This window comes from Babylonia areolata, chromosome 29, assembly GCF_041734735.1.
Source record: "Babylonia areolata isolate BAREFJ2019XMU chromosome 29, ASM4173473v1, whole genome shotgun sequence".
In the NCBI taxonomy this organism is placed as follows: Eukaryota; Metazoa; Mollusca; class Gastropoda; order Neogastropoda; family Buccinidae; genus Babylonia; species Babylonia areolata.
Genome location: NC_134904.1, coordinates 8,671,481 through 8,695,116, shown reverse-complemented (window position 1 = coordinate 8,695,116; position 23,636 = coordinate 8,671,481). Strand labels below are relative to the sequence as shown.

The window sequence follows — 23,636 nt, the reverse complement described above, 5'->3', positions numbered from 1 at the left end:
CTGGAGATTTTTTGGTGATCTGTAATAGTGTAAAGTGCAAGGTCTCATGTCTCAGGTCTGGAGATTTTTCTGTGATCTGTAATAGTGTAAAGTGCAGGGTCTGATGTCTCAAGTCTGGAGATTTTTCTGTGATCTGTAATAGTGTAAAGTGCAAGGTCTGATGTCTCAAGTCTGGAGATTTTTTTGGTGGCCTGTAATAGTGTAAAGTGCAAGGTCTGATGTCTCAAGTCTGGAGATTTTTTGATGATCTGTAATAGTGTAAAGTGCAAGGTCTCTTGTCTCTTGTTTTCATATAATGTCTGGAACTGCACCTCGGTATGTCCTTTTATTATTATTTTATCATGTTCCTTCAAAAGTCCCTCTGCTCTTCTGCTGATGACATCTTTTTTTGTGTGTGTTCCTAAGTGTAACAGAGAAACAAAGCGGGAAAGCTGATAGTTGGTCAGCTGTACAAAACTTGAAATCCACTACCTTTTTCAGTCCTTCACAGTCCCTCACTCACATCCTTTGAAAGAAAACTGAAAAACAGTGCCTTTTGTAGCAGTCTCTGCATGATTAATTCACTCCATATTATCTATTATCTGTCACTCTGTGGATCCACATTTATTTCTACCATGTATATGTGTGTGTGCATGGGTGTGGTGGCAGTTGTGTGCGACTGCTGTAGTATTATAAAGTGCTTGGAGATGTCGGAATGATGCAGTATGAATGTACTGTTATTAACATCACCTCCCAGGTCAGTCAACTGCAAAACTGCAAATGCCTTTATAACCAACACATGTGATACATATTTCAAAGATGCCAAAACCTGTGTCAGTGTGTGATAACATGTGTTACATAACACATGTCAGATACCCCAAGACGCATATTAGTATGTGATAACATGTGTTAAAGATCCCAAAACCTAGTGTGTGATGATGACACGTGTCAGAGATCCCCAAACCTACATCACTATCAGTGTGTGATAACACATGTCAAAGATCCCTAAACAGTTGACAAAGGTTTTAGGTGAGTGAAGGATGGGGTGTTGCCTGTTACAGGTGCAGGAATGGTGAGCTGTTTGACTACCTCACCAGAGAGGTGTCCCTCTCTGAGAAAAGAACCAGGTGAGTCATTAGGGAGATGTGGGGGGGGAGGGGGGGGCGGTGTTTGTGTGTGTGTTTGGCATGTGTGTGGTGTGTGTTAGTGTGTGAGATGTGTGTGTGTGTGTTGGGGGGGGGTGTAGTGTAGTTGTTTGTCTTTATAAGTGGGGAGGTGTTGGGGTGTATAATTTTGTGGCGTGTTATGTTTGAGTGTGTGTGTGTTTGGTGTGTCGCTGTTTGGGGTTGTTCATGTAATAAGGAATGGAAGGCAAACTTGAAACTCGTAGTCAGAATGTTATTTATGATTGATAAATTTGTATCTACATTACCTGTATTTATGGCTGTACCTGTTTGAGGTGTAGCAGATGTACATCATGATGCCTGTAGGACCTTGAAGTGACTCGTAGGTGCCAACAGCACTGACAGTGGTGTGTTCTGTCCTTGAAGTGACGGTGCCGACAGCACTGGAAGTGACGGTGCCGACAGCACTGACAGTGGTGTGTTCTGTCCTTGAAGTGACGGTGCCGACAGCACTGACAGTGGTGTGTTCTGTCCTTGAAGTGACGGTGCCGACAGCACTGACAGTGGTGTGTTCTGTCCTTGAAGTGACGGTGCCAACAGCACTGACATTGGTGTGTTCTGTCCTTGGAAGTGATGTTGCCGACAGCACTGACAGTGGTGTGTTCTGTCCTTGAAGTGACGGTGCCGACAGCACTGACAGTGGTGTGTTCTGTCCTTGAAGTGACGGTGCCGACAGCACTGACAGTGGTGTGTTCTGTCCTTGAAGTGACGGTGCCGACAGCACTGACAGTGGTGTGTTGTGTTCTGTCCTTGAAGTGACGGTGCCTGACAGCACTGACAGTGGTGTGTTCTGTCCTTGAAGTGACGGTGCCGACAGCACTGACAGTGGTGTGTTCTGTCCTTGAAGTGACGGTGCCGACAGCACTGACAGTGGTGTGTTCTGTCCTTGAAGTGATGGTGCCGACAGCACTGACATGTTGGTGCCGACAGCACTGACAGTGGTGTGTTCTGTCCTTGAAGTGACGGTGCCGACAGCACTGACAGTGGTGTGTTGGTGCCGACAGCACTGACAGTGGTGTGTTCTGTCCTTGAATTGATGGTGCTGACAGCACTGACATGTTGGTGCCGACAGCACTGACAGTGGTGTGTTCTGTCCTTGAAGTGATGGTGCCAACAGCACTGACAGTGGTGTGTTCTGTCCTACAGGTTCTTCATGCACCAGCTGCTGGAGGTGGTGAAAACCCTGCACAGCCGTAACATCGTGCACAGAGATCTTAAGGTGGGTACATGCTGAATCTGTACTGTCTTAAGGTGGATACACACTGAACCTCTACCATCTCACTCTCAGGGTGGGTACACACTGAACCTATACCATCTCAAGTGGGGGTATACACTGAATCTGTACTGTCTTAAGGTGGGTACACATTGAACCTGTACCATCTCAAGTGGGTAAACACTTAATCTACACCCTCTCAAGGTGGGTTCATTCTGAAAATGTACCATCTTAAGATGGGTACACACTGAACCTGTACCATCTCAAAGTTGGTGCACTCTGATCCTGTAGCTTCTCAGTGTGAGTACACTCTGAAACTATATCATCTTAAGTTGGTTACACTCTGAACCTGTATGGTGTACCATCTCAAGCTGGGTACACACTAAACATGTACCATCTCAAGGTGGGTACACACTGAACCTATACCATCTTAAGGTGGGTACACACTGAACCTATACCAACTTAAGATGGGTAAACACTTAACCTGTACCACTCAAGGTGGGTACACACTGAACCTATACCATCTTACGGTGGGTACACACTGAATCTATACCAACTTAAGGTGGGTACACACATAACCTGTACCAGCTCAAGTGGGTACACACTGTACCTATGCCTTCTCAGTGTGGGTTTATACTGAAGCCAGGGGTATTAGATTTGGGTGCTGTCTCTCTCAGATGGTCTGTTATGGTTTTGATTCAACCTTGTGTTGAATGCCTGAGGAAGCTCCTTCAAATTCCCTGGATCGAGCACAGGACCAATGAACATGTACGGAGCAGAATTGAAAACCTTGCTGGACCTCAGGAACCTCTCCTTTCAACTGTGAAGAGATGCAAGCAGATATGGTTTGGACACAATGCTCAACACACCAGCTTGCCCAAAACAATCATGCAAGGCACCATCGAGGGCGGGAGAAGAAGAGGAAGACAGCGGAAGAACTGGCATGAGAACATCAAACAATGGACCGGACTCCACACACGTGAGCTGCTGCCGGCGGCTGCCGACAGAGACAGATGGAGAAGGGAGGTTGCGTCTGCGGTCCTCAGGCTTCCCCCAACAACTACTTTGTAGTTATGGGCCTGAGATGGAGATGGAGATGTGTTGCCTGGGCTGGTCTGTCTTAATGAAGCCTGAGCCTTGTTTCTACCCTTGGCGCTTTGGACACAGCTTTGCCTCTGATGTGGTGCTAGTCGTACATCATGATGATGAATATGATGAATGGTTGATGGTTGTGATGAATGATGATGATTGATGAATGATAATGAATGTTGGACTGACGATGACTTAAAACTAAACCATTCAGTTTATTTGTATAGTGCTTCCAATCAGCTTTGAGTACTTTGCAATATGTCAAGACACAAATCTCACCGCACACACGCTCACACATCTTTCCCTTCTCTACCCGCCTTCATCATTGTGAAGATTCTGTAGATTGAAGTGCACACGCACAGGCACACACATTAGTGTTGCGACTACAACACAATGACGATGACATCACAGAAGACAGTATAGTAGGTATTGTGACGATGATGACACGTGTCTTGCAGCCAGAAAACATCCTCCTGGACGACGGACTCAACGTCAAGGTGTCGGACTTTGGCTTTGCCACCGTTCTGGGCCCCAACGAACAGCTGACAGGTGAGTGATGCTTTTCACCTGTGTTGTGTTGCTACAGCTGCACACCTTTGTGGACAGTGTTGTGTTGTGTACAGTTACACACCTGTGTGGACAGTGTTGTGTTGCTACTGCTACACACCTGTGTGGACAGTGTTGTGTTGGTACAGCTACACACCTGTGTGGACAGTGTTGTGTAGGTACAGCTACACACCTGTGTGGACAGTGTTGTGTTGGTACAGCTACACACCTGTGTGGACAGTGTTGTGTAGGTACAGCTACACACCTGTGTGGAGAGTGTTGAGTTGGTACAGCTACACACCTGGGTGGACAGTGTTGTGTTGGTACAGCTACACACCTGGGTGGACAGTGTTGTGCTGGTACAACTACACACCTGTGTGGACAGTGTTGTGCTGGTACAACTACACACTTGCCAACCAATACGACTTTCGTGATCAAGTTCAGCGGTAGTTATTAGTAAAGTAACACTGACTGTGTTGTATTATAGTGAAGGGCAGAGAGAAATAAAGTAATAAATGTTTCTTGATTTTATTTACTGTTCACAGTTTGTTTGTTTTTTCTTTTTCTCAGACCTTTAGCACTTTTATCTTACAGACTGGCACATTGATTGACAGCACTTGATTTATCATTTTTAAGGAAACTGTTTGGTCTGCTTAGTATGGAAGTTACACTGATGCACCCATCTGCCAGGGACAGGAAAGTTCTGTCAAGTAATGGGATATCAGTTTGGATTTATATTTTGTTAGATTTTTTTTTTTTTTTTACACAGATCTGTTGTGTTTTATACTGTGACTTCATAAAGAGCTGTTGTGTTTTATACTGTGACTTCATAAACAGCTGTTGTGTTTTATACTGTGACTTCTTAAACATGTGTTGTGTTTTACACTGTGATTTCATAAAGAGCTGTTGTGTTTTACACTGTGACTTCATAAAGAGCTGTTGTGTTTTACACTGTGACTTCATAAACAGCTGTTGTGTTTTATACTGTGACTTCTTAAACAGGTGTTGTGTTTTACACTGTGATTTCATAAAGAGCTGTTGTGTTTTATACTGTGACTTCATAAAGAGCTGTTGTGTTTTACACTGTGACTTCATTAACAGCTGTTGTGTTTTATACTGTGACTTCATTAACAGCTGTTGTGTTTTATACTGTGACTTCATAAACAGATGTTGTGTTTTATACTGTGACTTCTTAAACAGGTGTTGTGTTGTACACTGTGACTTCATTAACAGCTGTTGTGTTTTATACTGTGACTTCATTAACAGCTGTTGTGTTTTATACTGTGACTTCATTAACAGCTGTTGTGTTTTATACTGTGACTTCTTAAACAGATGTTGTGTTTTACACTGTGACTTCATAAACAGATGTGTTTTACACTGTGACTTCATTAACAGCTGTTGTGTTTTATACTGTGACTTCATAAACAGCTGTTGTGTTTTATACTGTGACTTCTTAAACATGTGTTGTGTTTTACACTGTGATTTCATAAAGAGCTGTTGTGTTTTACACTGTAACTTCATAAAGAGCTGTTGTGTTTTACACTGTGACTTCATAAAGAGCTGTTGTGTTTTATACTGTGACTTCTTAAACAGTTGTTGTGTTCTACACTGTGATTTCATAAAGAGCTGTTGTGTTTTATACTGTGACTTCATAAAGAGCTGTTGTGTTTTACACTGTGACTTCATTAACAGCTGTTGTGTTTTATACTGTGACTTCATTAACAGCTGTTGTGTTTTATACTGTGACTTCATAAACAGCTGTTGTGTTTTATACTGTGACTTCTTAAACAGGTGTTGTGTTTTACACTGTGATTTCATAAAGAGCTGTTGTGTTTTATACTGTGACTTCATAAAGAGCTGTTGTGTTTTACACTGTGACTTCATAAACAGCTGTTGTGTTTTATACTGTGACTTCATTAACAGCTGTTGTGTTTTATACTGTGACTTCATAAACAGGTGTTGTGTTTTACACTGTGATTTCATAAAGAGCTGTTGTGTTTTATACTGTGACTTCATTAACAGCTGTTGTGTTTTATACTGTGACTTCATTAACAGCTGTTGTGTTTTATACTGTGACTTCTTAAACAGGTGTTGTGTTTTACACTGTGATTTCATAAAGAGCTGTTGTGTTTTATACTGTGACTTCATAAACAGCTGTTGTGTTTTATACTGTGACTTCTTAAACATGTGTTGTGTTTTACACTGTGATTTCATAAAGAGCTGTTGTGTTTTATACTGTGACTTCATAAACAGATGTTGTGTTTTATACTGTGACTTCATTAACAGCTGTTGTGTTTTACACTGTGACTTCATAAACAGCTGTTGTGTTTTATACTGTGACTTCTTAAACAGGTGTTGTGTTTTATACTGTGACTTCATAAACAGATGTTGTGTTTTATACTGTGACTTCTTAAACATGTGTTGTGTTTTACACTGTGACTTCATAAAGAGCTGTTGTGTTTTATACTGTGACTTCATAAAGAGCTGTTGTGTTTTATACTGTGACTACTAGGAGGAAGGTGGCAGAATGGTTAAGACGCTCAGCTGCCAATACAGAGAGTCCGTGAGGGTGTGGGTTCGAATCCCGCTCTCGCCCTTTCTCCTAAGTTTGACTGAAAAATCAAACTGAGCGTCTAGTCTTTCGGATGAGACGATAAACCGAGGTCCCGTGTGCAGCACGCACTTAGCGCACTGAAAAAGAACCCATGGCAACGAGAGTGTTGTCCTCTGGCGAAATTACGTAAAATGAAATCCACCTTCATAGGTACACAAATATGTAAGCATGCACTCAAGGCCTGACTAAGCGCGTTGGGTTATGCTGCTGGTCAGGCATCTGCTCAACAGATGTGGTGTAGCGTGTATGGATTTGTCCGAACGCAGTGACGCCTCCTTGAGAAAGTGAAACTGAAACTGAAACTGAAACTGTGACTTCATAAAGAGCTGTTGTGTTTTACACTGTGACTGTGACTTCATTAACAGATGTTGTGTTTTATACTGTGACTTCATTAACAGCTGTTGTGTTTTATACTGTGACTTCATAAACAGATGTTGTGTTTTATACTGTGACTTCTTAAACAGTTGTTGTGTTTTACACTGTGACTTCATTAACAGCTGTTGTGTTTTATACTGTGACTTCTTAAACAGTTGTTGTGTTCTACACTGTGACTTCATTAATAGCTGTTGTGTTTTATACTGCAAACCAATAAGCACCAATGGCAAATTAAGTTCTTGGATAAAAAATCAGGATGTGGATTGTATTGTTGGTTTGTGAGAATAAGTAACAGAAAAGCCGGGAATCAGAATGCAACTGAAGTTTATAAACAGAGTGCTTTGTGCAAAGGCCTCATCACTTTGTGGGTAACATTTAGAAAAGACCACCTTTTTTCCTTTTCTTTTTTAACCCTTTGAGCCCTGACCACCACTTTACCGGTGGTGGGGAGGGGTAGCATAATGCCTGGCCACCGGTTGAGTGGTGCGTAAACACTTGTGTCGTGTTTTGCTATTGGTTGACTTATATTGAAGAGCCATTCAGAAAAACCGTAATATTCTGACGTCAGCGAACATAGTACCAACATGGCCGCTCCTTTTCACTGTGTTTTGTGCATGTGCTTTGGATAAAAAAAAGATCGATTTCTACCATGAAGCGTGCAGAGTCTCAACCTGACACGCCTCCTTTGATCAACTGATTCTGCATGCTCAGATTCATTTTCAACATCACTATCTGTAGCAAAATCATCCGATTCGAATTCCACCTCACTATCAGAGTAATCATTGTCATACTCTACTTCCGATAAATCATCAAGCATATCAATTACTTGCTGCATTGTGTACAGTTGTTTTCTCACACGTTTTGTCCCTGATTTCTGCCCTGACGGGCCAGGTTGAGACTCTGCACGCTTCAAGTGTTTACGCACCGCTCAACCGGTGGCTGGGCATTATGTCATTTTTCTCTGCCACCGGCAAAGCGGTGGTCAGGGCTCAAAGGGTTTAATACCAATTATTTGCAAATTTTGGCTCAGGAGCTCAGGCAGAAGGGTTAAAATTGCTCAGGAACTCAGGGCTCAAAGGGTTAAAAACACATCTACTTACCTTGCATCATAGTGAATGATCCAGTGTGGGTGTGTGTTTGTGCCTGTGTGTGTGTGTGTGTGTGTGTGCAGAGCTGCTGGGCACGCCTGGCTACCTGGCACCAGAGACGCTGAAAGCAGCCACTGATGAGTCCAACACTGAAGGCTATGGCATGGAGGTGGACCTGTAAGTTGGGTTGGGGGGTGGGGTGGGCGGGGGGAGGGAGAGGGGGGGAGGGCTGGGGGGTGTCAGTACCTGCTCTGCTCTACTCTACTGTGTTATTCACTTCCTTTTTTTTTTCCCCTCCACAAGGTCTGACTAACCACATTATATGTGTTGTGTGTGTGTATGTGTTTGTGTGTTGTTTGTTTGTGTGGGGGGGTGGAGGTATCATGGTTAAACATTTTTTATTCACGCACAAGTATACGTTGATGGGTTTTTTGTTGCTGTTTTTTGTTGTTGTTTCTTTAATTCCTGCTTCTTTTGATTTTTTTAATGTAACCAAGCGCTCTGCTTGGTCTATTCTTTTAATACAGTAAATCCTCCTTTAGTTAGATCTTTTGTACCATCCCCTATTAGAACCACTCGGTTCAGTACACGGCTACAAAAGTGGCATCGCTGACAGGATTAAGATCCTTCAAATTATCTTTATGACAGGATTTTGATCCTTGAAAATATTCTTACTGTCCCATATTAGAACCACTCGGTTCAGTACACGGCTACATTCAAATGTAGACATGGAGATAAGGCTGTTTTGTATTTTTTACACTATGTGGACATGCATTGTTTTGCTTGATAATTTCATGAGTGCAGTTTGTTCTGTTACAAAATGCAATATGTATACATACATTATTTTTACTTGATAATTACTTGAGTACAACTTTATTAAAGGGAGTATGTATTCCATAAAGAATTATTACTTCCAGACTGAAAAAAAAAAAGCAACAACGACCAAACTTCTGAAAACTTGTCAAATGATTTTATTACAATAGCTGTGAGAAAGTTGATGGAAGACGAATGTACAATTTCCGTTTGGGGTGGGTGTTCCCTGATGGTGTTGCTTTGTTGAGTTTTGTAACTTGAAATGTGTTTCTTGCTGACTTGCTGTGATGACGGGGGTGTACATATTTCCTCCTGTGTTTCAGGTGGGCTTGTGGCGTCATAATGTACACTCTGTGAGTACCACTGTTCATTCTCATCACAAGTAGTTTGTTTACCTGGGAATACTATATTTTTATGTCGTCATGTTTTGTTTTGTTTTTTGACTCACTTGTGTAAACAAAGTGAGTCTATGTTTTAACCTGGTGTTCGGTTGTCTGTGTGTGTGTGTCTGTGTGTCCATGGTAAACTTTAACATTGACATTTTCTCTGCAAATACTTTGTCAGTTGACACCAAATTTGGCATAAAAATAGGAAAAATTCAGTTCTTTCCAGTCATCTTGTTTAAAACAATATTGCACCTCTGGGATGGGCACAAACTTTTTTTTTAAAAAGAAGCCTAATTATATGCAAAGTGCATTTACTGTTATATTTATATTTTTTGTATTCTCTAAACTTGGCACTTTGATCTGATATTCTGACCCAACAACAAGAGCAGTCATTATTATCATTTTTTGTTCAAACAGGAACTTCTTTTGCTAAGCATGGAAGTTTTTATTTTGCAAACGTTTTGGTGCATATAGTAAAAAAGGGAAATTACTCTGTAATTAATGCTAGGGGACTTAATTCGAATCTGGTTAGGACTTTTTTTTTTTTCTTTTTTTTAACGTGAAGCTTTATAATAACAAATACAGAACACATTTTAATGATTAGATTTTTTTTTTTAAAGTGTATCACAAGTGAGTCTTGAAGGCCTTGCCTCTTTTGTTATGTATTTGTCGGCTTTTTTTCCCCCTTTTTTTCCTGTTGGTGTTGCAGGCTGTGATGTGGGTGTTGCAGGCTGTGTGCTGTTGGTGTGGGTGTTGCAGGCTGTGTGATGTGGGTGTTGCAGGCTGTGATGTGGGTGTTGCAGGCTGTGATATGGGTGTTGCCGGTTGTGGTGTGGGTGTTGCAGGCTGTGTGATGTGGGTGTTGCAGGCTGTGATGTGGGTGTTGCAGGCTGTGATATGGGTGTTGTCGGTTGTGGTATGGGTGTTGCAGGCTGTGATGTGGGTGTTGCAGGCTGTGTGGTGTGGGTGCTGCAGGCTGTGTGGTGTGGGTGTTGCAGGCTGTGATGTGGGTGTTGCAGGCTGTGATGTGGGTGTTGCAGGCTGTGTGCTGTTGGTGTGGGTGTTGCAGGCTGTGATGTGGGTGTTGCAGGCTGTGTGGTGTGGGTGTTGCAGGTTGTGTGGTGTGGGTGTTGCAGGCTGTGATGTGGGTGTTGCAGGCTGTGTGCTGTTGGTGTGGGTGTTGCAGGCTGTGTGATGTTGGTGTGGGTGTTGCAGGCTGTGTGGTGTGGGTGTTGCAGGCTGTGATGTGGGTGTTGCAGGCTGTGTGCTGTTGGTGTGGGTGTTGCAGGCTGTGTGCTGTTGGTGTTGCAGGCTGTGATATGGGTGTTGCCGGTTGTGGTGTGGGTGTTGCAGGCTGTGTTGTGGGTGTTGCAGGCTGTGTGATGTGGGTGTTGCAGGCTGTGATGTGGGTGTTGCAGGCTGTGATGTGGGTGTTGCCGGTTGTGGTGTGGGTGTTGCAGGCTGTGATGTGGGTGTTGCCGGTTGTGGTGTGGGTGTTGCAGGCTGTGATGTGGGTGTTGCAGGCTGTGTGGTGTGGGTGTTGGAGGCTGTGATGTGGGTGTTGCAGGCTGTGATGTGGGTGTTGCAGGTTGTCATGTGGGTGTTGCAGGCTGTGTGGTGTGGGTGTTGCAGGCTGTGTGGTGTGGGTGTTGCAGGCTGTGATGTGGGTGTTGCAGGCTGTGATGTGGGTGTGGGTGTTGCAGGCTGTGTGATGTGGGTGTTGCAGGCTGTGATGTGGGTGTGGGTGTTGCAGGCTGTGATGTGGGTGTGGGTGTTGCAGGCTGTGTGGAAGCCCCCCTTTCTGGCACCGCAAACAGATGCTGATGCTGAGAGCCATCATGGACGGCCGCTACTCCTTCGCCTCTCCCCTCTGGATGGACGTGTCGGAAACCGCCAAGGACCTGGTGAGTGCTTATAGTGCTGTAAACCTCTCAGCAGCCTGGTGAGTGTTTATAGTGCTGTAAACCTCCACAGACCTGGTCAGTGCTTATAGTGCTGTAAACCTCTCAGCAACCTGGTGAGTGCTTATAGTGCTGTAAACCTCCACAGACCTGGTGAGTGCTTATAGTGCTGTAAACCTCTCAGCAACCTGGTGAGTGCTTATGGTGCTGTAAACCTCCACAGGTCTGGTCAGTACTTATGGTGCTGTAAACCGCTCAGCAGCCTGGTGAGTGCTTATAGTGCTGTAAACCTCTCAGCAACCTGGTGAGTGCTTATAGTGCTGTAAACCTCTCAGCAGCTTGGTGAGTGCTTATAGTGCTGTAAACCTCTCAGCAGCCTGGTGAGTGCTTATAGTGCTGTAAACCTCCCAGCAGCCTGGTCAGTGCTTATAGTGCTATAAACCTCCCAGCAACCTGGTGAGTGCTTATAGTGCTGTAAACCTCTCCACAGACCTGGTGAGTGCTTATAGTGCTGTAAACCTCCACAGACCTGGTGAGTGCTTATAGTGCTGTAAACCTCTCAGCAGCCTGGTGAGTGCTTATAGTGCTGTAAACCTCCCAGCGACCTGGTGAGTGCTTATAGTGATGTAAACCTCTCAGCGACCTGGTGAGTGCTTATAGTGTTGTAAACCTCTCCACAGACCTGGTGAGTGCTTATAGTGAAGTAAACCTCTCAGCAGCCTGGTCAGTGCTTATAGTGCTGTAAACCTCTCAGCAACCTGGTCAGTGCTTATAGTGCTGTAAACCTCTCAGCAGCCTGGTCAGTGCTTATAGTGCTGTAAACCTGTCAGCAACCTGGTCAGTGCTTATAGTGCTGTAAACCTCTCAGCAGCCTGGTCAGTGCTTATAGTGCTGTAAACCTCTCAGCAACCTGGTCAGTGCTTATAGTGTTGTAAACCTGTCAGCAACCTGGTCAGTGCTTATAGTGCTGTAAACCTCTCAGCAACCTGGTGAGTGCTTATAGTGCTGTAAACCTCTCAGCAACCTGGTCAGTGCTTATAGTGCTGTAAACCTCTCAGCAACCTGGTGAGTGCTTATAGTGCTGTAAACCTCTCAGCAGCCTGGTGAGTGCTTATAGTGCTGTAAACCTCTCAGCAGCCTGGTGAGTGCTTATAGTGCTGTAAACCTCTCAGCAGCCTGGTGAGTGCTTATAGTGCTGTAAACCTCTCCACAGACCTGGTCAGTGCTTATAGTGCTGTAAACCTCTCAGCAACCTGGTCAGTGCTTATAGTGCTGTAAACCTCTCAGCAGCCTGGTCAGTGCTTATAGTGCTGTAAACCTCTCAGCAACCTGGTGAGTGCTTATAGTGCTGTAAACCTCTCAGCAACCTGGTCAGTGGTTATAGTGCTGTAAACCTCTCAGCAGCCTGGTGAGTGCTTATAGTGCTGTAAACCTCTCAGCAACCTGGTCAGTGCTTATAGTGCTGTAAACCTCTCAGCAACCTGGTCAGTGCTTATAGTGCTGTAAACCTCCACAGGTCTGGTGAGTGCTTATAGTGCTGTAAACCTCCACAGGTCTGGTGAGTGCTTATAGTGCTGTAAACCTCTCAGCAGCCTGGTCAGTGCTTATAGTGCTGTAAACCTCTCAGCAACCTGGTCAGTGCTTATAGTGCTGTAAACCTCCACAGACCTGGTGAGTGCTTATAGTGCTGTAAACCTCTCAGCAACCTGGTCAGTGCTTATAGTGCTGTAAACCTCTCAGCAACCTGGTGAGTGCTTATAGTGCTGTAAACCTCTCAGCAGCCTGGTGAGTGCATATAGTGCTGTAAACCTCTCAGCAGCCTGGTGAGTGCTTATAGTGCTGTAAACCTCTCAGCAGCCTGGTCAGTGTTATAGTGCTGTAAACCTCTCAGCAGCCTGGTCAGTGCTTATAGTGCTGTAAACCTCTCAGCAGCCTGGTCAGTGCTTATAGTGCTGTAAACCTCTCAGCAGCCTGGTCAGTGCTTATAGTGCTGTAAACCTCTCAGCAGCCTGGTCAGTGCTTATAGTGCTGTAAACCTCTCAGCAACCTGGTCAGTGCTTATAGTGCTGTAAACCTCTCAGCAACCTGGTCAGTGCTTATAGTGTTGTAAACCTCCACAGACCTGGTGAGTGCTTATAGTGCTGTAAACCTCCACAGACCTGGTGAGTGCTTATAGTGCTGTAAACCTCTCAGCAACCTGGTCAGTGCTTATAGTGTTGTAAACCTCTCAGCAACCTGGTCAGTGCTTATAGTGCTGTAAACCTCTCAGCAACCTGGTGAGTGCTTATAGTGCTGTAAACCTCTCAGCAGCCTGGTGAGTGCTTATAGTGCTGTAAACCTCTCAGCAGCCTGGTGAGTGCTTATAGTGCTGTAAACCTCTCAGCAGCCTGGTCAGTGCTTATAGTGCTGTAAACCTCTCCACAGACCTGGTGAGTGCTTATAGTGCTGTAAACCTCTCAGCAACCTGGTCAGTGCTTATAGTGCTGTAAACCTCTCAGCAACCTGGTCAGTGCTTATAGTGCTGTAAACCTCTCAGCAACCTGGTGAGTGCTTATAGTGCTGTAAACCTCTCAGCAACCTGGTGAGTGCTTATAGTGCTGTAAACCTCTCAGCAACCTGGTGAGTGCTTATAGTGCTGTAAACCTCTCAGCAGCCTGTTGAGTGCTTATAGTGCTGTAAACCTCTCAGCAACCTGGTCAGTGCTTATAGTGCTGTAAACCTCTCAGCAACCTGGTCAGTGCTTATAGTGCTGTAAACCTCCACAGGTCTGGTCAGTGCTTATAGTGCTGTAAACCTCCACAGGTCTGGTGAGTGCTTATAGTGCTGTAAACCTCTCAGCAGCCTGGTGAGTGCTTATAGTGCTGTAAATCTCTCAGCAACCTGGTCAGTGCTTATAGTGTTGTAAACCTCCACAGACCTGGTGAGTGCTTATAGTGCTGTAAACCTCTCAGCAACCTGGTCAGTGTTTATAGTGCTGTAAACCTCTCAGCAGCCTGGTCAGTGCTTATAGTGCTGTAAACCTCTCAGCAGCCTGGTCAGTGCTTATAGTGCTGTAAACCTCTCAGCAGCCTGGTCAGTGCTTATAGTGTTGTAAACCTCTCAGCAACCTGGTGAGTGCTTATAGTGCTGTAAACCTCTCAGCAGCCTGGTCAGTGCTTATAGTGTTGTAAACCTCTCAGCAGCCTGGTCAGTGCTTATAGTGCTGTAAACCTCTCAGCAGCCTGGTCAGTGCTTATAGTGCTGTAAACCTCCCAGCAGCCTGGTCAGTGCTTATAGTGCTGTAAACCTCTCAGCAACCTGGTCAGTGCTTATAGTGCTGTAAACCTCTCAGCAACCTGGTCAGTGCTTATAGTGCTGTAAACCTCTCAGCAACCTGGTCAGTGCTTATAGTGCTGTAAACCTCTCAGCAACCTGGTCAGTGCTTATAGTGCTGTAAACCTCTCAGCAACCTGGTCAGTGCTTATAGTGCTGTAAACCTCTCAGCAACCTGGTCAGTGCTTATAGTGCTGTAAACCTCTCAGCAACCTGGTCAGTGCTTATAGTGCTGTAAAACTCTCAGCAACCTGGTCAGTGCTTATAGTGCTGTAAACCTCTCAGCAGCCTGGTCAGTGCTTATAGTGCTGTAAACCTCTCAGCAGCCTGGTCAGTGCTTATAGTGCTGTAAACCTCTCAGCAGCCTGGTCAGTGCTTATAGTGCTGTAAACCTCTCAGCAACCTGGTCAGTGCTTATAGTGCTGTAAACCTCTCAGCAACCTGGTCAGTGCTTATAGTGCTGTAAACCTCCACAGACCTGGTGAGTGCTTATAGTGCTGTAAACCTCCACAGACCTGGTGAGTGCTTATAGTGCTGTAAACCTCTCAGCAACCTGGTGAGTGCTTATAGTGCTGTAAACCTCTCAGCAACCCGGTCAGTGCTTATAGTGCTGTAAACCTCCACAGGTCTGGTCAGTGCTTATAGTGCTGTAAACCTCCACAGGTCTGGTCAGTGCTTATAGTGCTGTAAACCTCCACAGGTCTGGTCAGTGCTTATAGTGCTGTAAACCTCCACAGATCTGATCAGTGTTTATAGTGCTGTAAACCTCCACAGGTCTGGTCAGTGCTCATGGTGCTGTAAACCTCCACAGGTCTGGTCAGTGCTTATAGTGCTGTAAACCTCCACAGATCTGGTCAGTGATTGTGGTGCTGTAAACCTCCACAGATCTGGTCAGTGTTTATAGTGCTGTAAACCACAATAGGTCTGGTCAGTGATTGTGGTGCTGTAAACCTCCACAGATCTGGTCAGTGATTGTGGTGCTGTAAACCTCCACAGATCTGGTCAGTGATTGTGGTGCTGTAAACCTCCACAGGTCTGGTCAGTGATTGTGGTGCTGTAAACCTCCACAGATCTGGTCAGTGTTTATAGTGCTGTAAACCTCCACAGACCTGGTCAGTGCTTATGGTGCTGTAAACCTCCATAGGTCTGGTCAGTGCTTATGGTGCTGTAAACCTCCACAGACCTGGTCAGTGCTTATGGTGCTGTAAACCTCCACAGGTCTGGTCAGTGTTTATAGTGCTGTAAACCTCCACAGATCTGGTCAGTGTTCATAGTGCTGTAAACCTCCACAGATCTGGTCAGTGTTTATAGTGCTGTAAACCACAATAGGTCTGGTCAGTGATTGTGGTGCTGTAAACCTCCACAGATCTGGTCAGTGATTGTGGTGCTGTAAACCTCCACAGATCTGGTCAGTGATTGTGGTGCTGTAAACCTCCACAGGTCTGGTCAGTGATTGTGGTGCTGTAAACCTCCACAGGTCTGGTCAGTGATTGTGGTGCTGTAAACCTCCACAGATCTGGTCAGTGGTGGTGTTGCTGTATATGGTCAGTGGTGGGGACGCTGTATATGGTCAGTGGTGGTGTTGCTGTATATGGTCAGTAGTGGGGGCTGTTGCCTGTTGGCTTCTGTTAAAACTGCCACCCCAAACCTACACTTCAGCTTGTTAGTTTTCCACCAGTGGATTTGATGAGCTGGCCACGTGTGTGTGTGTGGCTGAGACAGTGGCATGGTGGGCCTCGAGCCCCTGTCTCTCTCTCCTCTTACAAGTGTGTGGACATTCTCTTTTCTTTTTTTTTCCTGTCTATTTATTTGTATTTGTATTTCTTTTTATCACAACAGATTTCTCTGTGTGAAATTCAGGCTGCTCTCCCCAGGGAAAGCGCGTCGCTACACTACATACAGCGCCACCCTTTTTTTTTTTTTTTGATTTTTTCCTGCCTGCAGTTTTATTTGTTTTTCCTATCGCAGTGGATTTTTCTACAGAATTTTGCCAGGAACAACCCTTTTGTTGCTGTGGGTTCTTTTATGTGCGCTAAGTGCATGCTGCACACGGGACCTCGGTTTATCGTCTCATCCGAAAGACTAGCGTCCAGACCACCACTCAAGGTCTAGTGGAGGGGGAGAAAATATCGGCGGCTGAGCCGTGATTCGAACCAGCGCGCTCAGATTCTCTCTCGCTTCCTAGGCGGATGCGTTACCTCTAGGCCATCACTCCACATATTTATGTTATGTTGTTTTATTTTATTTCATGTTGTTTTATTTTTTGGCTCCTAATTTGAATGCCTCTGAAATCACCAGTGGTTGTTGTTTCTTCAGGGGGTGTGTCATAGCACCACTGAGGAGCTCAGTGACGTCAGTCCTAGGTGTGCTCAGACTGAGGGGCCAGTGTGATTATGATGCATGAAGAAGGAAAGAAAAAAAAACAAACATTTTATTGCTTTGTCTTGGACTGGTTTTTGAGAGTGTCTTTGTCATGGGCTGGTTTTGAGAGTGTCTTTGTCACGGGCTGGTTTTGAGAGTGGCTTTGTCTTGGACTGGTTTTGAGAGTGTCTTTGTCTTGGACTGGTTTTGAGGGTGGCTTTGTCTTGGACTGGTTTTGAGAGTGTCTTTGTCATGGGCTGGTTTTGAGAGTGTCTTTGTCTTGGACTGGTTTTGAGAATGTCTTTGTCATGGGCTGGTTTTGAGAGTGGCTTTGTCTTGGACTGGTTGACTCGCTTGTGTAAACAAAGTGAGTCTATGTTTTAACCCGGTGTTCGGTTGTCTGTGTGTGTGTGTGTGTGTGTGTGTGTGTGTGTGTCCGTGTGTCTGTATGTCCGTGGTAAACTTTAACATTGACATTTTCTCTGCAAATACTTTGTCACTTGACACCAAATTTGGCATAAAAAAACGAAAAATTCAGTTCTTTCCAGTCATCTTGTTTAAAACAATATTCCACCTCTGGGATGGGCAAAAAAAAAGAAAAAAAAAAGAAGCCTAATTATATGCAAACTGCATTTACTGTTATATTGATATTTTTTGTATTCTCTAAACTCGGCACTTTGACCTCTTATTCTGACACAACAAGAGGAGTCATTATTATCATTTTTTGTTCAAACAGGAACTTCTTTTGCTAAGCATGGAATTTTTATTTATTTTGCAAACGTTTTGGTGCAGATAGTAAAAAAAGGGAAATTACTCTGTAATTAATGCTAGGGGACTTAATTTATCACAAGTGAGTCTTGAAGGCCTTGCCTCTCTTGTTTTGAGAGTGTCTTTGTCTTGGACTGGTTTTGAGAGTGTCTTTGACATGGGCTGGTTTTGAGAGTGTCTTTGTCATGGGCTGGTTTTGAGAGTGGCTTTGTCTTGGACTGGTTTTGAGAGTGTCTTTGTCATGGGCTGGACCACAAGGAGAGTGACCCAAGGCTTCTGATCAGTTCAAATTGTGGGGTGGGCCCTAGACTGTCTTCACAAGGTCACTCTAACGCTGCACATTCTGATCCAATCTGCATCATTGCTATGTGGAGTGTTGGCCTAGAGGTAACTCGTCCACCCAGGAAGCGAGAGAATCTGAGCGCACTGGTTCCAGCCGCCAGTATTTTCTCCCCCTCCACTAGACCTTGAGTGGTGGTCTGGACGCTAATCATTTGGATGAGACGATAAACCGAGAATCTGTGTGCAGCATACGCTTAGTGCAAGTAAAAGAACCCGCGGCAACAAAAGGGTTGTCCCTGGGGAGAGCAGCCAGAATTTCACAGAGAGAAATCTGTTGTGACAAAAAAGTAGAAATACAATATAAAAAGACAGCATACCTTCTGGTCATAATCATCCAGAGATCAAGGGAAACAACTCTTGTTTGTAGTACAGACGATTGTGGCCCCCGAGAGTGAAGTTCCACACAGGCCATTCTCAGTTTTCCTGCACTGGTTGCAGACAGGTTCAGAACCTTCTCCGGGGGGCCTGCTGCATGCTCATGGTCACTGTGTGCACCCTGCCCCTGTTCACAGCGTCTGGGTCATCACCAGTTCTGACGGCTGCAGGGTTGTGGGTGTGTGTGACTGGTTGTGAAGTGAATGATGTGGTATGATGCGAAGTGACTTGGTGCAACGTCATGTGTTGCAGTGTAATGCGATGTGCTGTGATGTAATGTAATATGATGCGATGTGATGCAGATTGATGTGGTGTAACGCAGTGTGGTGCAGATTGATGTGATGTGATGCGATATAATGCAATATGATGCAGTGTGATGCAGATTGATGTGGTGTAACACAGTGTGATGCAGACTGATGTGATGTAATGCAATATGATGCAGATTGATGTGGTGTAATGCAGTGTCATGCAGATTGATGTGATGCGATGCGACGTAATGCAATATGATGCAGTGTGATGCAGATTGATGTGATGCAATGTAATGCAATATGATGCAATGTGATGCAGATTGATGTGGTGTAACGCAGTGTGATGCAGATTGATGTGATGCGATGTAATGCAATATGATGCAGTGTGATGCAGATTGATGTGGTGTAACGCAGTGTGATGCAGATTGATGCGATGCGATGTAATGCAATATGATGCAATGTGATGCAATGCGCTGTGAGGTGATGTGAGGGCTGTGTGTGTGCGACAGATCTCCAAGCTGCTGGTGGTGGACCCAGCCAGTCGACTGACTGCGATGCAAGCTCTGCTGCACCCCTTCTTTGAGAGAGATGTGAGTGCTGCAAGTTGGACACTGTCTTGTTGTCCTGTGGTTTGTCTCTGGCGTCATGAGTGCTGTATGCTGGAACCGTCTTGTCCTGTGGCATGCTTGTGTTTGTCTCTGGCGTCGAGAGTGCTGTAAGCTGAACCGTCTTGTCCTGTGGCATGCTTGTGTTTGTCTCTGGCGTCGAGAGTGCTGTAAGCTGAACCGTCTTGTCCTGTGGCATGCTTGTGTTTGTCTCTGGCGTCAAGAGTGCTGTAAGCAGAACCGTCTTGTCCTGTGGTATGCTTGTGTTTGTCTCTGGCGTCGTGAGTGCTGTAAGCTGAACCGTCTTGTCCTGTGGCATGCTTGTGTTTGTCTCTGGCGTCGAGAGTGCTGTAAGCTGAACCGTCTTGTTCTGTGGCATGCTTGTGTTTGTCTCTGGTGTCGAGAGTGCTGTAAGCTGAACCGTCTTGTCCTGTGGCATGCTTGTGTTTGTCTCTGGCGTCGAGAGTGCTGTAAGCTGAACCGTCTTGTCCTGTGGCATGCTTGTGTTTGTCTCTGGCGTCGAGAGTGCTGTAAGCTGAACCGTCTTGTCCTGTGGCATGCTTGTGTTTGTCTCTGGCGTTGAGAGTGCTGTAAGCTGAACCGTCTTGTCCTGTGGCATGCTTGTGTTTGTCTCTGGCGTCGAGAGTGCTGTAAGCTGAACCGTCTTGTTCTGTGGCATGCTTGTGTTTGTCTCTGGCGTCGTGAGTACTGTACGCTGGAACTGTCTTGTCCTGTGGCATGCTTGTGTTTGTCTCTGGCGTCGTGAGTGCTGTACGCTGGAACTGTCTTGTCCTGTGGCATGCTTGTGTTTGTCTCTGGCATCGAGAGTGCTGTAAGCTGAACCGTCTTGTCCTGTGGCATGCTTGTGTTTGTCTCTGGCGTCGAGAGTGCTGTAAGCTGAACCGTCTTGTCCTGTGGCATGCTTGTGTTTGTCTCTGGCGTCGAGAGTGCTGTAAGCTGAACTGTCTTGTCCTGTGGCATGCTTGTGTTTGTCTCTGGCGTCGAGAGTGCTTTAAGCTGAACTGTCTTGTCCTGTGGCATGCTTGTGTTTGTCTCTGGCATCGAGAGTGCTGTAAGCTGAACCGTCTTGTCCTGTGGCATGCTTGTGTTTGTCTCTGGCATCGAGAGTGCTGTAAGCTGAACCGTCTTGTCCTGTGGCATGCTTGTGTTTGTCTCTGGCGTCGAGAGTGCTGTAAGCTGAACCGTCTTGTCCTGTGGCATGCTTGTGTTTGTCTCTGGCGTCGAGAGTGCTGTAAGCTGAACCGTCTTGTTCTGTGGCATGCTTGTGTTTGTCTCTGGCGTCGAGAGTGCTGTACGCTGGAACTGTCTTGTCCTGTGGCATGCTTGTGTTTGTCTCTGGCGTCGTGAGTGCTGTAAGCTGCACCGTCATGTCCTGTGGCATGCTTGTGTTTGTCTCTGGTGTCGAGAGTGCTGTAAGCTGAACCGTCTTGTCCTGTGGCATGCTTGTGTTTGTCTCTGGCGTCGAGAGTGCTGTAAGCTGAACCGTCTTGTCCTGTGGCATGCTTGTGTTTGTCTCTGGCGTCGAGAGTGCTGTAAGCTGAACCGTCTTGTCCTGTGGCATGCTTGTGTTTGTCTCTGGCGTCGTGAGTGCTGTAAGCTGAACTGTCTTGTCCTGTGGCATGCTTGTGTTTGTCTCTGGCGTCGAGAGTGCTGTAAGCTGAACCGTCTTGTCCTGTGGCATGCTTGTGTTTGTCTCTGGCGTCGTGAGTGCTGTAAGCTGAACCGTCTTGTCCTGTGGCATGCTTGTGTTTGTCTCTGGCGTCGAGAGTGCTGCAAGAGAGTCTAACAAAAGTCTTTGTCCTGTGGCATGCCTGTGGTTTGTCTTTGGGGTCCTTCCCGGACTATGGTGCACACAGTACTTAATGCAAATTGGGCACAGCACATTGGTTGGCTCATTTCATTCAGCACAGGCGTTGTATTATGTAAGGTTGTGCTCCTTTCAAAGTTTGTGTATGTCATATTTTTTCTGTTTGTAGTTAGGTTTTCTTTTCTCTTCTGTTTTTTTTTTCCCTCTGTTAACTTTGTGCATGTTTTTGCTCTCTTTTTTTTCCCCCTTTTTGTATTTTTCTCCCCATTTTCCATCTTTTTTTGTTTTAATGTTTAACCACTTGATTACTTACAAGTTTTACCATTCATCTATGTTGCTGTTGTTGGAGTGGTGGATAACATGCACCGGTGTTATTGTTTTTGGATAGGTAGATGATGGAAAGAGATGCACACGGCTGTGTTATTGGTGACCAGTGACAGTTGATTTGTTAGGTCTCCTGTCCATGACAGAGACATGTGTTATTGGTGACCAGTGACAGTTGATTTGTTAGGTCTCCTGTCCATGACAGAGACATGTGTTATTGGTGACCAGTGACAGTTGATTTGTTAGGTCTCCTGTCCCTGACAAAGACATGTTATTGGTGACCAGTGACAGTGACAGTTGATTTGTTTGGTCTCCTGTCCCTGACAAAGACATGTGTTGTTGGTGACCAGTGACAGTTGATTTGTTAGGTCTCCTGTCCCTGACAAAGACGTGTTGTTGGTGACCAGTGACAGTTGATTTGTTAGGTCTCCTGTCCATGACAAAGACATGTGTTATTGGTGACCAGTGACAGTTGATTTGTTAGGTCTCCAGTCCCTGACAAAGACATATGTTATTGGTGACCAGTGACAGTTGATTTGTTAGGTCTCCAGTCCCTGACAAAGACATATGTTATTGGTGACCAGTGACAGTTGATTTGTTAGGTCTCCAGTCCCTGACAAAGACATGTGTTATTGGTGACCAGTGACAGTTGATTTGTTAGGTATCCTGTCCCTGACAAAGATGTGTTATTGGTGACCAATGACAGTAACAGTTGATTTGTTAGGTCTCCTGTCCCTGACAAAGACATGTGTTGTTGGTGACCAGTGACAGTGACAGTTGATTTGTTAGGTCTCCTGTCCCTGACAAAGACATGTGTTATTGGTGACCAGTGACAGTGACAGTTGATTTATTAGGTCTCCTGTCCCTGACAAAGACATGTGTTGTTGGTGACCAGTGACAGTGACAGTTGATTTATAAGGTCTCCTGTCCATGACAAAGACGTGTTATTGGTGACAAGTGACAGTTGATTTGTTAGGTCTCCTGTCCATGACAAAGACATGTGTTGTTGGTGACCAGTGACAGTTGATTTATAAGGTCTCCTGTCCATGACAAAGACATGTGTTATTGGTGACCAGTGACAGTGACAGTTGATTTATAAGGTCTCCAGTTCATGACAGAGACATATGTTATTGGTGACCAGTGACAGTGACAGTTGATTTGTTAAGTCTCCTGTCCCAGACAAAGACGTGCTATTGGTGACCAGTGACAGTTGATTTGTTAGGTCTCCTGTCCCTGACAAAGACATGTGTTGTTGGTGACCAGTGACAGTGACAATTGATTTGTTAGGTCTCCTGTCCATGACAAAGACATGTGTTATTGGTGACCAGTGACAGTTGATTTGTTAGGTCTCCTGTCCCTGACAAAGACATGTTATTGGTGACCAGTGACAGTGACAGTTGATTTATAAGGTCTCCTGTCCATGAAAAAGATATGTGTTATTGGTGACCAGTGACAGTTGATTTGTTAGGTCTCCTGTCCCTGACAAAGACATGTGTTGTTGGTGACCAGTGACAGTGACAATTGATTTGTTAGGTCTCCTGTCCATGACAAAGACGTGTTATTGGTGACCGGTGACAGTGACAGTTGATTTGTTAGGTATCCTGTCCCTGACAAAGATGAGTTATTGGTGACCAATGACAGTGACAGTTGATTTGTTAGGTCTCCAGTCCCTGACAAAGACATATGTTATTGGTGACCAGTGACAGTTGATTTGTTAGGTCTCCAGTCCCTGACAAAGACATATTGGTGACCAGTGACAGTTGATTTGTTAGGTCTCCTGTCCCTGACAAAGACATGTGTTGTTGGTGACCAGTGACAGTGACAGTTGATTTGTTTGGTCTCAATATACACATTAACACACTCATCCCCCTCCCCTCCCCTTCACACACACACACACACACACACACACACACACATGTTGGTATCCAGTGTAGAGCTGCGTAATGGAGATGGGAGCATGCTTGTTTTAGAAGCAGTATATATATATATATATATATATATATGTATGTATGTATGTATTTGTATACAAAACATTTTTTTATATTTGTATACAAATAGTTTTGTATATTTTTATATTTGTATACCAGATAGTGTGAGGCACTGCTTGTTTTCAGTGTTAGAGGGTGCACTAATTGTGTTTGGGGAGTGTGTTGTTTAAACCCTTGACTGCTGTACCATGGTGGAGTCACATCAGTGTCACTGGCCTTTGATGCCAGTGCAATGAGGACTTGTAATATCTGTTTTAAGCGGGGAATTTGATTTTATTGAACAAAGTAATGTAGTCC

General features: G+C 45.0%; 1 protein-coding gene across 3 annotated transcripts in view; it reads left to right on the top strand.

The window, feature by feature from the left end:
- Window positions 1-23,636, top strand: part of LOC143302241 (phosphorylase b kinase gamma catalytic chain, skeletal muscle/heart isoform-like) — a 67,046-nt gene that overhangs the window by 28,507 nt on the left and 14,903 nt on the right. For all 3 annotated transcript variants that reach the window (XM_076616825.1, XM_076616824.1, XM_076616826.1), the window contains 7 exons: window positions 1,041-1,106; window positions 2,310-2,382; window positions 3,924-4,014; window positions 8,172-8,265; window positions 9,225-9,254; window positions 11,068-11,191; window positions 19,104-19,184. In XM_076616825.1, coding sequence (XP_076472940.1) covers window positions 1,041-1,106; window positions 2,310-2,382; window positions 3,924-4,014; window positions 8,172-8,265; window positions 9,225-9,254; window positions 11,068-11,191; window positions 19,104-19,184 — 559 coding nt within the window. The remainder of the gene's footprint in view (window positions 1-1,040; window positions 1,107-2,309; window positions 2,383-3,923; window positions 4,015-8,171; window positions 8,266-9,224; window positions 9,255-11,067; window positions 11,192-19,103; window positions 19,185-23,636) is intronic.